Below are 12,255 nucleotides of genomic sequence, written 5' to 3' on the forward strand. Positions count from 1 at the left end.
GCATGTTAACAACAGATTCAAGGTGAAAGCCCATAGAGGAAGAAGCCTGGGAGTCCTGGGACCCTGTACCTCACTATGACCTGCTCTTTCCTGCGATGTTGTTTGTGACTGCCGCATAGATGTGCCACTGGCCCATATATTGAGGAGCAAGGTAAAGATCAAGGGGGAGCCGGAACAGAAGGCGTGAATGATGGACTTGATATGTATGCATGAGCTCAAGGGTCAGAAAAACAATGGATGGATTGCATCGAACGTGCAATCTCGATGATACGGAGCCTGGAGGGAGTTGTCTCTCGCTCCTATCGTGCCTGTTCCTTTTTTTTCATACCTCCTCCTCTGTCATGTGCCGTCAGGATAGCGAGACAGTCATTGACAGATGTAGGTATTCCCCAAATGCGTCTGATCTGGACATTGGATATCTCCTGTTACTATACTTTGGAGTTGGCCTGTATGGCGGCAGAAACAGGTTGCCTGTCGCTATCCTCCCTCTCTCCTCCTTCCAGAACTTTCAGTCTTTCCAATGACTCTTCTCAGCGTAGATGTTTCTTTATCCGCCTGTCCTTCTCGTAGCCCCCTTTTCCTCTTTACAGCAGTTATATAGTCTTACCAATGACCCTTCCTCTTCCCATTTCTGCCGACGGGCCGGTACCTGAAGACCGATGCAATTACTCGAAGCTGACAACAGCCCCATTCAGTGAAGTCAGTGAAAGAGCCAACCAAGGAATTAGCCAAAGTAGAATGCTTGAAAAGTTGCCTAGGAAAAGGGCTTTGTACAAATACCGTTAACATAATCATCAACATGGATTTAACCCGAGACATGAGAAGAGAAGAACTGAATATAATACAGCAGTAACAGTTAGCTCTACCAATGAGAATTCAGACTAAGATATCGATAAATAGGTAATTGCGAAAATTCCTACAATACTGTTTGTAGAGTAAAAGAAAAAGAAAAGAAAATAAGATAAATCTGGGGTTTACCCCTTTTGTCCTTTGTCTCTATGATTGTAGGACTGTGATTGGCCGCAGTGATATAATATCCAGGCCACCACATTTCGCGAGCATGTACAGCTCTGTACATATACATATATCAATATATCATCGATACTACTAGCCGTACTAGCTGATATTTTGAAACGAAATTCAACTCAATTGTATCGTACTACTCTACGCAACCGTTTTGAAAAGAGAGTAGGATGATACGGGCCGTCAATATATTCGCTTGTCGCGCCTTCCGGTGTCGAGATCTCGCGAAAGAGATCGAAGCTGTTATTGTACCTGACAAGTTGCCTTGTGAACACCTGCCGCGACAAGAATCTCCCCTTCTCACCCTGCGTACCCGCAGTCAAGTGGACGTCTTCCGAAATATCCTTCTCTCCTCTGTATCGCACTCGCAAAGAGTGCACTGTACCCAATACGTGGCGGCAGCTTCCCCAATTTCCGACAAACACGACTCTTTCACCTGGAAGTGATTCAAGGTGCTGATAACACCGCTGGCGCATTTGGGTTCCGTTGGGCAAGTCCACGGAGCAGGGCGAATTCGTCCCTGATCCGCTCTGGCTCTCTCTGGCCGGCTGCCAGCTTGCATGATCGAAGCTCGGGGCGTACACGGACTTCGCATCCTCTCCGGTGGGTTCGGCCAGGTCTTTTACAAGGCGGTGGAATTCCTCCGCCGCAAAGGTAAAGGCTGCTCCCCGCCGGTGAACGGCTGTTTCGGGATCTGCCATGGCCGCCAGTTCTGTGCGATAGAGATGGAAGCCATCCATGGGGACTACCACGGCGGGTGTGCTTTCCGGAGACCCATGACGCTTCCTGTACAGATCGTTGACCCTCGACACGATGGCGTCGGAAAACGTCGTCTTCCCCGAGCCAGGGATTCCAGATAGTCCGATCAGGACTCGAGAGCCGGACGGCTTTTTGTCGTGAAGATCTACCGCAAGACATAGGAGCAACCACGGAGGAACAGGTGTGGCAGATATGTGTGCGTCTTACCTAGAGACTTGAAAGCGAATTCGTCTACGGCTGAATTGTAGTCGTTGGCGACCCGGAGCTTGGCGTCGACTGTCATGATTGGAACATCTGTCTGCCAAATCGCGTCTAGAATAGAGATCCAAACGGGGGCTTTGAGAGGGAGTAGATATCTAATATTGAACAGTGTCAGGCCGCGTCTTGGCGTATCTGACTGCAGCTCGGGCCGTGTGCCCGTTGTCAGCCAAGCTTGGTCGGCATTCTTTTCTGTCCGGCATCTTCGGTTGAGGTGCCGGCTAAGACATGGGAACGTATGGGAGAGAAGCCCGCCGACAAGTGCGAATTGTCGCTATCACCTGCCAACCAAAGGATGCAAAGACAGTCACAGGCTTCCCCGCAGTGGCTTCCCCGCAGTGGCTCCCGACGTCTGACTGTCGTAATATTGGCTGCGGTGTTGGGAGTGGGATCGGCCAGGGATCGGCCATCCGGACATGACACGGCCCTCGTTTTCGTCCCGCCCGCCCCCTTCTAGACCGACCAGATAACCGAAGCTGTCCCCCACGTGGTTGATCGGCCCAATTCCATCCATTTCAAGGACTAACACGGGGTACGTGTCAGCACCTATAGCGTGGACTCGCTGGTGGGTCGGCCTCAGTGTGGCCTGTGTTCGAAGAATGGGTTTGACTGCCAGTACAAGAAATCGAGATGGCACCGTCCAGGCCCGAGAGCTGGACATGTCTCCAAGCTAGAAGAACAATCACGTACATGGCCCGAAAGCTCTGTTGCTGTTTTCCCCCCACCGTCCGACCTACCCCCCCGTATCCATTGCAGTCGCCGTCGACGGCAGGCTCGGAAAAGCCGAGGCTAAACTGGAGGTTAGCAGAGATAGGACATTACGGTCCAGCACTTTGGGGGACATCGCATATTCTCATTGAAGCCAGGTGCGTACTCCCGGACATAAGCTCGTCGGGCCAATCTGATTTGGGAAACGTCCCTTCAGCATGTATGCCAAATAGGAAGGAGTTGCGCATACCGCCAGCTGAGAGCTACTCAGAGTTCGTGGCTAGGGGTAGTAGTGTTGCGGAGGGACATCCCTGACGTCCCATCTAGAAAGGAGCTATAGGAAGGAGCTATGTATATAGATATAGATGGATAGATAGATGGATAGATAGATAGATAGATAGATAGATGTACATCTACGTAGCATAGGAGATGGAGAATCAGGACCTTTCAACCTCACCTTCGTACCCTATTGGTATTCGTGACGCTGGCCTCACCATTTCCGTGATCTCCGCCGCCGAGAGACGCTACAAGTAGCGTACCCCCGCCAAACCCCATGGCTACGTCGCAGAACATTCGAAAACACTCCTTATAGGCGGGTCGGTCAAACAATGATTTGAAAAGTACCATACCTGGTTTCCGAGTTTGAACGAACCTACAGAAAAACTTGCGGGCGAAACCGATGACTCTCGCTACTACTGCATTTTCCAAGGCCATAGCTGCAGTAGTCGTCGCAGATGACGACAAGTCCAGCTCTCATGTAAGACGGGCCCCTGAAAGCATGCGGGAGGGCGTGATCCGGAACGGCTTCGGGGAGGCATCACCGCAGTCGATGCAGAGATTTCTCTTCCTGACCAACCATTTCTATTCATCCGGTGATCTCTAACCTTTGCAGTAAGGGCCGTCTATATCACGGGCATTGACAATGACGAGTTGGGACTGGCCAAGGAGTTTGTCAAGCGTGGCACGTTTACCCCCAGACTGGATTCGACACCACGAGTTGAAGCAGAGAGGTTCAAGGCCGAGATTTGTCTGCCACATGGTGTAGATGTGGTGCTGGAGTGTACTGGGGTTCAGATCTCTGCGCAGACGGGGATATGCTGCGTCTAGGCTGAAGATGTCTTCGCGCAGGCGGGGATGGGGAAACCGTATCAGACTCTTCCTATTCTGGTACATGCGTGAGAAGAAGATCTCTCTGAAGGTATGCTTCCACTACGGGCCGATGACCTACGACATCGCTCTCGATATGCTGTGCTCCGGTGCCATTTTCTGCCAAGTCGCTGATTAGTAGCACGGTGCCGTTCGAGAAGGCGGAGGCGTCTGGATTGCTTGTTAGGTCGCCTCAGAATGGATACAAAGTGGCATATGTCCAGACAACAACTTCTAGTGTCTTTGTCTTGCTTCTCTTCATAATCATTCTCTCTAAAACAACAGGCTTAATCTGGACCGCATGCCGAAAGCTTTCCAACACAATGTCAAGCATCACATATCTCTCGTTCCGGGAGGTAAAGGCTCGTCAGGGCGGCCAGACGTACCTACCACGCAGCTGTTCCGGCTGTACTCACGCACAGTCATAGGTAATATGGATTCTGCCCACCTCATTTTTTCTTCTGCTTTCACTAAGCCGCTGGAAACATTTAGTGGCCGGGGGCGTTTGCTTCCTTGGTATTGCCGTAACCAAAGCAGTTATTGAGTTATTGAATTCGGCGGCGATGTCGTCTGCCTGGACATATACAATGACTCCCCCCCCCGAGAATGTATGGGGCTCCCTCTCGAAAGAACACGGCGACTATCTCGTGTGCCGGAAGCTAGACGTCACAAAGGAAGCAGATATCCCCAAGGTGTTTGCGTCCTTGGCCCTGATCCTGCGGCACCCGACCGACGGCTGAGTCGTTAGGTAAAAAGGGCATCGAGGAGTAATGGATGGGAGATAGTATGCTCTATAGACTGAGCGATGTGGATGAGTACAGAGCGCCCGTTCTATTCTTGCCGGGGGATGGCAGTGGCTATATTGACTGCTTCGGATCTCCAGGTAGATGGCGGGCACTGCGCTTGGTAAATGCCAGCAGAGCATGTTGGCGTGCATTGCCTCTATCTTTCTAACTCTTGCGTTCCAGCACCCAGACTCGGATGGGCTGTGGCGGAGACGTGGGCCAAGGCGATGGATTTTGTGCGCAAATGTCCGAGATTGGAGGGACTTGCTCGATGCGTGTGTGAAGCGGATTCTACTCGGAGATAAACTATTGGGAGCAACGCTGCCGCGGCGCGGGACTGATGAGGGGCGATGGTGGAACCACTGTCCTGTATACGTAGACGCACAGCATGGGTCCTTGCACAGTTCGTGACGAGACGACCGTCTCTGGCTTCGTCTCTGCATCACAATAAAGGCGGGATGGTTTCTTCCCAGGAGAGATGGAGGGAAAGAGGAAGGAATAAAGCCACTGACTGCCGCTTTATGGGCGACGTTGATGGCGTTGCGTCGGACTAGATGTTTAGGCCTGACGGTAGCTACCGCATCGGTGATCAGCAGGCAACTTGCAACTAGAGCTTTCTGGTCTTTGACGTCATTGCTACCAATGTCAACAATCAAGGCACCGCAGTCTCAGCTCCCGACTCTCAACGTCATGGGCGTTTTCAAGAACCATCAACGACGCGGCTTCTCACAACGACGGTACTCAAGGGACCCCAGCAGTATCTGGACGCAATAATTGGCGCGATGAACCCTCTCTGGCGCATAGCTACCAAACGATCTATCGGTTGCCTGCCGACGAAAGCAGCACGTTCGCATCATGGCTGCCTCACATCTCTACGACAGAGCAATGGGTTCGGCACCGCTACAGGTTCTCTGAGCAGGAGACGCATCCGGGGATTCTCCACGTCCCCAGCCTCCAGGATCTCAGGGGCCGATGCTAAAACTCATCTGCTGAAGAAGCAGGAGGGCGAAGAAGGTGCGCCATATGGAAGGACCGCCCAGCGCTACGCCGACGACCGGCCTTGGCACCGGGAGAGCAACGTGACACAGCCCGAGTCGGATTCCCGGGACCCTGCATTGGGGAACAGAGAGATAGGTTAGTGTCGGCGACAGGCGGTTGACGAGGCATCCACGGGGCTGCCGAGCAGAATGCCACTAATGCAACCCATCGCAGGACGTCTGTTGACGACGCCCACTAGGCTGCTCAAGCTGATCCTTCCGCTGCCCTTCCACGCCGATCAAGAATACCTCGACCCCGAAACGAAGCAAGAGCCGCCGTCCTCCAGAGAGACGGTCGAGCCTCTGGCGCTTCTGGTCCACCCGCAGCAGCCCCTCTCATACGTGGAGAGGCTGATCCAGGCCGAGGTGCCTCCGCTGCGCGTCAACGGCAACGAGAAGCTGCCGCGGGTGTCCTTCCGGGCCGAGGCTGACGAGAGGGAGCCGCACGAGCGGGGGAAGAAGGACCGGAGCCAGGGCGACAACGTAGCGTCTTACTCCGGGCTGGGCCGCGAGGGCCCGCACAACCACGACTCCCGGTGGGTGCGTTGGAGCGGCAGCACCGAGGTAGGGGACTTCATCCGGGACGCGGCGCGGGGCCGCGAGTTCCAGGTGGAGATCGAAGGCCTCAGGGGCGCAGAGGGCGCGAGCGGGGTGCGGGTGTCGGTCCCCAGCTTCAGCGACAGGACCTACTACATGCGGGCTCGACTACGGGCCAAGTCGCGGAGGATAGACAACATGGCCAAAGTCAAGAGCGAGTGCGACCTCTTGGCGCACAGGAGCGCGCACAGGCTGGCGCAGGGCGGGTTTGTCGCGCTGAGCGCCTGGTGGGCCGTCGTCTACTACGTGACCTTCCACACGGACATGGGGTGGGACCTGGTCGAGCCGGTCACATACCTGGCGGGTCTGACGACCATCATGGGGGGCTACCTCTGGTTCCTGTACATGAGCAAGGACCTCAGCTACAAAGCAGCCATGAACATGACGGTGTCCCGGCGGCAGAACGCCCTCTACCAGGAGAGGGGGTTCGACCACAAGGCGTGGGAGCACCTGGTCGACGACGCCAACATGCTGCGCATGGAGATCCGCAACATTGCGGCCGAGTACGACGCCGAGTGGGACGAGGTCAAGGACCTGGGAGGGGAAGAGGTGAAGGAGACGCTGGAGAGTGAAAAGGCCGGTAATGGGGATGACGACGACCGGGGTCAGCAGGATGCCAAGAAGGGCGGCAATGGTTCCAAGAAGGCCAAGTCGAGCGGATCGGAACCGTTGTTGGAGAAGGCTGACGAATAATGTGCGAGGCATTCATAAACACCATGCGATGTTTTGATGGCTCTGGTCGGGGCTTCTATTTTTTTTTTTTTTTTTTTCCTTTTTCTTTTTTCTTAGGGGCGTGGTGTGTTTGGTGTGTTGGTAGCCGTACATTGTTTATGATGTAATTGGTTCAATCGTCACTGGTTCGACGGGCAATTCCGAAGGGTGGAACGAACTGGTCATCTTGCATCTGAGCACGGGATAAGAGAAATGAAAAAAAAAAAAAATTGATAAAAATGATAAAAAATAAAAAGCAAGAGAGCGAGTTTGTATCATGATATGTATTTGATATGTGGAGCAATACACACTTTAATTTATATTGCTGGTGTTTTCCTGGAATCACCTTGTGGAATAGAGACGAAGCAGGACAGCATATTACATACACGGATAGCATCGAGTGGAGAAAGGCAGACGGGAAATACACTACGAGTAGAAATGGGAAGATGAACGGTGACATCAAGAAGGAAAGAAATGAAACATTGACGTGGACTGAGAAGAGACGATGATCAAGGACAGGTTCTTATCGTACAACAGATTCACACAATGTGATTCCTCCAGGCTGCATATGCATGCGGTGGAGGTGGTGGGTTACGTGAAGCCTGGAAAGATAGTACGACGTTAGTAGTCTACTCCCACTATCGACTGCTACTAGTACGGCAATGATGCTGCAAAGATGTTAACTATTACAAGTATCTAGACACGGCATCGTACGCAATTTGCAACCAAGTCTCTTTACATCGCTCGCTTACCCGGGTCGTTCCTTCCACTTTGGGGGGAAAAAACTCATCACCTGCAGAAAGCTTTTATCCCTCTTCACTGCTCCATATTTTTTTCATCTCTACAAAAAGGTAGATGCTATTCCGTCATCCGAAGCTGTGACTGTCTCTGAGCTGTGTACTTTGGAACACCGGTAAACTATATAGCCAGCTAGATATCGACTCTTGGGCTCCTCCTCTCGTGTTCTCCGAAAGCATTGGTGGAGTCGTCTAACAGACAGCCACGACAGCTACCCCGCCATCATCATCCGACATTACCCTCGCTCTCTGATCTTGGGATCAAGAAGGAGGGATAGCTTTCACGACAACTTTTGACGATTGGAAAAGAGAACGAAAAAGACATCGTATCCACATCTGTCAGCCATGGTGCGAGAGATACTGCATCTCCCAGATGGGCAGACATTTACGGTCTCATCCGTCTTTGGCGGCCTGAGCTTCAAGAGCCATGAGATGAATACGCACCACCACGCCTTCCCGGCAGGGTGGACAATCATCCTCCACACCGAGAACGGAAAGGCAGGTGGCAAGGATGACAACGGCAACGGCGGCGATGGCAAGGCAGCCGAGGACGACGACGATCTCCCGCCCGCTCTCAGGTCCAGTACTCGCATTCTGCCATTCGAGACGCCCACGCTGCGCAATGACGCCTTGTTCATCTCGACCATCTCCAACCCTGCAGACAGCGAGTTCAAACCGGCCGCAAGCCCCACGCGTCAGATCGCCATGATGTTGTGGGTCACGCTGTACTGGTATTTCCACCAAACCGAGCCGCGCATGGCGCTGGACACGGAGCCGAGCCGCCTCACCCCGGAGGAGGCCAAGCCCCGCGGAGAATGGTCGGTGCGCGTCAAGCGTGATGGCATCCTGCGCGGAAGGAACCTCATCCCCAAGTTGGAGCGCATGGGCCTCATCGCCAGCGCCGACACGGCCGTGGGCACGCACCCTGACGATGACGCGGACGGATGGACAGACATGTTTGTCTCGCGACGCATGTTCTGGCAGATCCCGCCCGGCCTGTTCCTCTTCACCCTGGCCCGTGCCAGGACTTACTCCTCTCACCCCGGGTCGCCAAACTCTAGCAGACCAGCTTCCCCGACTCGCGAGTCGAAGCTCCACCCCCTCCATCGCCATACGGCCTCCCTCGAGATCACCAGCTCATCGCAGTCGGCTCTCCAGCGTTTCGAGAACGACCTTCCCGGTGCCCCCGTGCCGACGGGCCCGGTAAATAGCCCTGGCTTCCCCGTAGGACCGTTCTACTCCTCGTCCCACCTGCCGACGTACTACCCGCCGCCGCCGCCGCAGTACAGGATGACGGACGGTATCCGACACCCTCTCCGCCCCAAGCCCCCGCGCATGGGCGAGACGTTCTACTCCCGCTTCGTCCCTAGCGTGGGGCAGTACCTCTCCTTCCGCGTCGCCTCCTCGTCGCCCAAGCCCGTCCCGCATCTGGGTCCCGTGGGCCCTGACCCCCCACAGGAGCACCAGCACCTGACCGGCCTCAGCGATACCGCCCTCATGCGGAGATGGCTGTCCAACCCCCGCGTCAGCCGTTTCTGGGGCGAGTATTTCCCCGGATTCCTCGAAGGCGCCCTCAAGTCCCGCCACTCGTTCCCCGCCATTGGTCTCTGGGACGGCGTGCCCTTTGGCTTCTTTGAGGTCTATTGGGTCAAGGAGGACATGCTGGGCCATTACCTCAACGGCGAAGCTGCCGACTGGGATCGAGGTCTGCACGTCATGGTTGGAGAGGAGTGGGCACGCGGTCGTGTATCCAAGTGGCTGTCGGCACTGGTGCACTGGTGCCTGCTTGTCGATTATCGAACCATGAACATCTGCCTGGAGCCCAGAATCGACAATGAGAGGTGAGCAGTCTTATTCCAAGTTCGAGAGAAGAGATGCAGAAAAAGAAAGGGAGAGAGGGGGGGGGGGAGGAGTTATATACGAGGAATAAGGATGGAATTAGAATCAAGACTCACAGGCTACATGGCAGATTCCTCACCCACCTCAGATCCAGCGGCTTCGCCCTTGAGAAGCAGATACCGTTCCCGCATAAGCAGTCTTGGCTTGTTCGGTTACGCAGGGATGCTTGGGAGGGGCCTGCTCTGTAATCTTGGAACACGACAGATTGGACTTTCAGGGGCCAAGGGCAGATATACATTGTGTCTCGTCCGATTCGTTGCGTACCATGGAAGCTGGCGCAACTTTACAGGTGCAGGCAGGACATCGCTTCTAGAGACACGACTGCTATTACTAGTAACCTGTAGTAAGAGTAAACTGCTGGGGCCCGTCATCATCAGACCTCGACGCACTGTCGGGCGACGAGTATGCTCGGGGCAGGGGTAGCGAGATGAGCGACAGAAAGGTCTGATGAGTAGTGGTGAGGTAGAAGCGATATAGTAGAGAAGGCAATAGTGGCAAGTGTACCTATACTGATCGCTGTCCCCTTCCCCTGATACAATCGAGGAAGGCGACTATTCATGTGGCCCTTGAGATGATTTTGCCCCACGTCCGCAACAAATCTAGAGGGTACTGACGAATGTATACGGGAAATTTCCTGAGATGCATTTGGTGCATCGTACCCTTCTTCTTGAGAGAAAGCAAGTGGTGATGTATTGCTGACATGGCGGTGTGAATACAAAGATGGCCGATATTGTTAGCGGAAAAGTACATGATCATGTAGCGGGGGTGTCGATTGGGGGGAATTCGACGCATCAATACAGTGAATCACTAATAACTCGCATTTCACACAGGGGACGGATCTGTAATGTATCGAATAATTTTTTTATTTTTTGAAAATCTGTTCATGGGGGGGGAGGGGTTTGTTTGTGACATTTGATGAAATTCTGCATCAGGCTTCTTATTCAGGCATCGTAAATTGGTAGATCCAATCTCATCCAGGCCTTGGGCATCCTAAGCCGATGCATCAGCACTGAGGGAATCGTACTTTGACTGATGCGTGACGTGATGCTCGCGCGGTCCAGCGGCCCTCGTCCTCGTGTTATCCTTGAGGTCGAACTGCCTCTCGGCCAACCGGGAAGGGTCGTCGATGCTCCCCGGCTCGGCGTTGATGGCCTTCTGCGTTCCGTCCTCGGTGCCGGAGTGGTGGAAGCCGTCGGAGATGTTCTTCCCGTGAGGGCCGCGAGGGTCCCGGATATACTGCTCCGCCACGTAGGACGGGGCCGTGCCGGCGGCGGCGTCCCTGCCCGCATATGACGGCGAGAACCTCCCGGAACCCGTGGCGGCGTCGTAGCTGGACGCGTCGGTCGACGTGGTGTCCCGGGCCGCCGAGCGGGACGCCGAGTCGGGCGCCGATTCGAGCTCGGCGGTCTCCGACGCGCCGCCGGTGCTGGGGCCTGCGACGGACGAGGAGCGCGGGCTGTTGGATGAGAAGGCTCCGTCGTGCGTGGCGGACTCGTCCGCTAGGGATCCCGTGGGGACCGGGCCCGTCGGTTCCTTCTCGGTGGGGGCGGCGGAGCCGGAGTACACCTTGAGTGAGGATGTCCATGTCAGCATGGCGGGGTCGTGAGACTGCAGAGCATCCAGGGTTCATGGCGGCGGGAGATATCTGTGCCTTACCTTTGTGCCTTCACTGGGAGCTAGAGTCATTGTCGGATCTGGTAAGAGGTGTGTCTCTCTGTGTCTGTGCGCTGGATGTTGTGGTGGATTATGGGATGTAGCGATGTGCGTTGTGGTGATAAGATCTGTTTCGAAGAGGTGAATTGCAGAACACGTCGAGTTCTGTTCTCGTTCTCGTTCTTGTTCTCCATCGAGGGATACGGTAAGTACGAAGGATTCCCAACTTATATGCCACACGGTACTATCGATCGAAGGCGTTGGGAAGGTGAATGACATCACTGCAGTGGTTGACGTCGCCCTCCTGGACCGAATGCTCCCTAAACCAGGCGGGTGACGCAAGAAGAGATCCACGCATCCATTGCCTCTTCCTGCCTTCAGTCCATCTGTCCCCGATCGGGATGAGGAGAGAAGGGCGGGAGGTTGACGGTATCCAGGCGATGATACGCCCGATCACGCAGCGATAGATGACAGAACATATGGGGATGAGGAGGAGGCAAACAGGTATTATTATATGACCCTTTTGCTGTGTCTTGAGGTCTGCGTGTCCTCCAAGTGGATTCTTCTATGATCATTGACCGGTTCTTTCGAGATACCTTGACCCTGCAGATGACCCGTGACTACAGATTGCCATTGATAGGTACATGCTTCTGCCACGTTCCGCCCGCAATGCTCCTCTCAAGGACCAAAGCACACTCCCTGATCCGGTGTTGGCAGAGTCGGGCGATCCATCAAGGAGACATGCAGCGAGGTGTAGAGCGTGCAAGAGTCGCAGGAAGCGCCACAGCGCACGCGCACTGGAGAGAATCAAGCTACCCTGGAGGAAGGAATCCCGAGAGATCAGATAATAGCTTACATGTAGCCAGCAAGATATCATCACAT

At 54.4% G+C, this 12,255-nt stretch overlaps 5 protein-coding genes across 5 annotated transcripts; 3 read left to right on the forward strand and 2 right to left on the reverse strand.

Moving 5' to 3' along the window:
- Positions 1–1,342: 1,342 nt before the first annotated feature.
- GMORB2_7600 (Phosphoribulokinase uridine kinase family protein) lies at positions 1,343–2,701 on the reverse strand (the record flags this gene model as incomplete). Its single annotated transcript, XM_035469565.1, has 4 exons — positions 1,343–1,490; positions 1,606–1,927; positions 1,990–2,138; positions 2,352–2,701. The coding sequence occupies 4 exons, from the start codon at positions 2,699–2,701 to the stop codon at positions 1,343–1,345; spliced, it is 969 nt and encodes a 322-aa protein (XP_035320659.1).
- Positions 2,702–3,427: 726 nt separating this feature from the next.
- On the forward strand, positions 3,428–3,855 carry GMORB2_7601 (D-xylulose reductase; the record flags this gene model as incomplete). The annotated part of the gene is made up of 2 exons (XM_035469566.1): positions 3,428–3,573; positions 3,645–3,855. The coding sequence occupies 2 exons, from the start codon at positions 3,428–3,430 to the stop codon at positions 3,853–3,855; spliced, it is 357 nt and encodes a 118-aa protein (XP_035320660.1).
- A 1,606-nt stretch (positions 3,856–5,461) lies between these two features.
- On the forward strand, positions 5,462–7,006 carry GMORB2_7602 (calcium uniporter protein, mitochondrial; the record flags this gene model as incomplete). The annotated part of the gene is made up of 2 exons (XM_035469567.1): positions 5,462–5,813; positions 5,892–7,006. The coding sequence occupies 2 exons, from the start codon at positions 5,462–5,464 to the stop codon at positions 7,004–7,006; spliced, it is 1,467 nt and encodes a 488-aa protein (XP_035320661.1).
- Positions 7,007–8,166: 1,160 nt separating this feature from the next.
- GMORB2_7603 (AlcB) lies at positions 8,167–9,666 on the forward strand (the record flags this gene model as incomplete). Its single annotated transcript, XM_035469568.1, has 1 exon — positions 8,167–9,666. The coding sequence occupies one exon, from the start codon at positions 8,167–8,169 to the stop codon at positions 9,664–9,666; it is 1,500 nt and encodes a 499-aa protein (XP_035320662.1).
- A 1,044-nt stretch (positions 9,667–10,710) lies between these two features.
- GMORB2_7604 (uncharacterized protein) lies at positions 10,711–11,406 on the reverse strand (the record flags this gene model as incomplete). Its single annotated transcript, XM_035469569.1, has 2 exons — positions 10,711–11,328; positions 11,377–11,406. The coding sequence occupies 2 exons, from the start codon at positions 11,404–11,406 to the stop codon at positions 10,711–10,713; spliced, it is 648 nt and encodes a 215-aa protein (XP_035320663.1).
- Between the last annotated feature and the right edge of the window lie 849 nt (positions 11,407–12,255).

This window comes from Geosmithia morbida, assembly GCF_012550715.1.
Source record: "Geosmithia morbida isolate 1262 chromosome Unknown scaffold_9, whole genome shotgun sequence".
Classification (NCBI taxonomy): Eukaryota; Fungi; Ascomycota; class Sordariomycetes; order Hypocreales; family Bionectriaceae; genus Geosmithia; species Geosmithia morbida.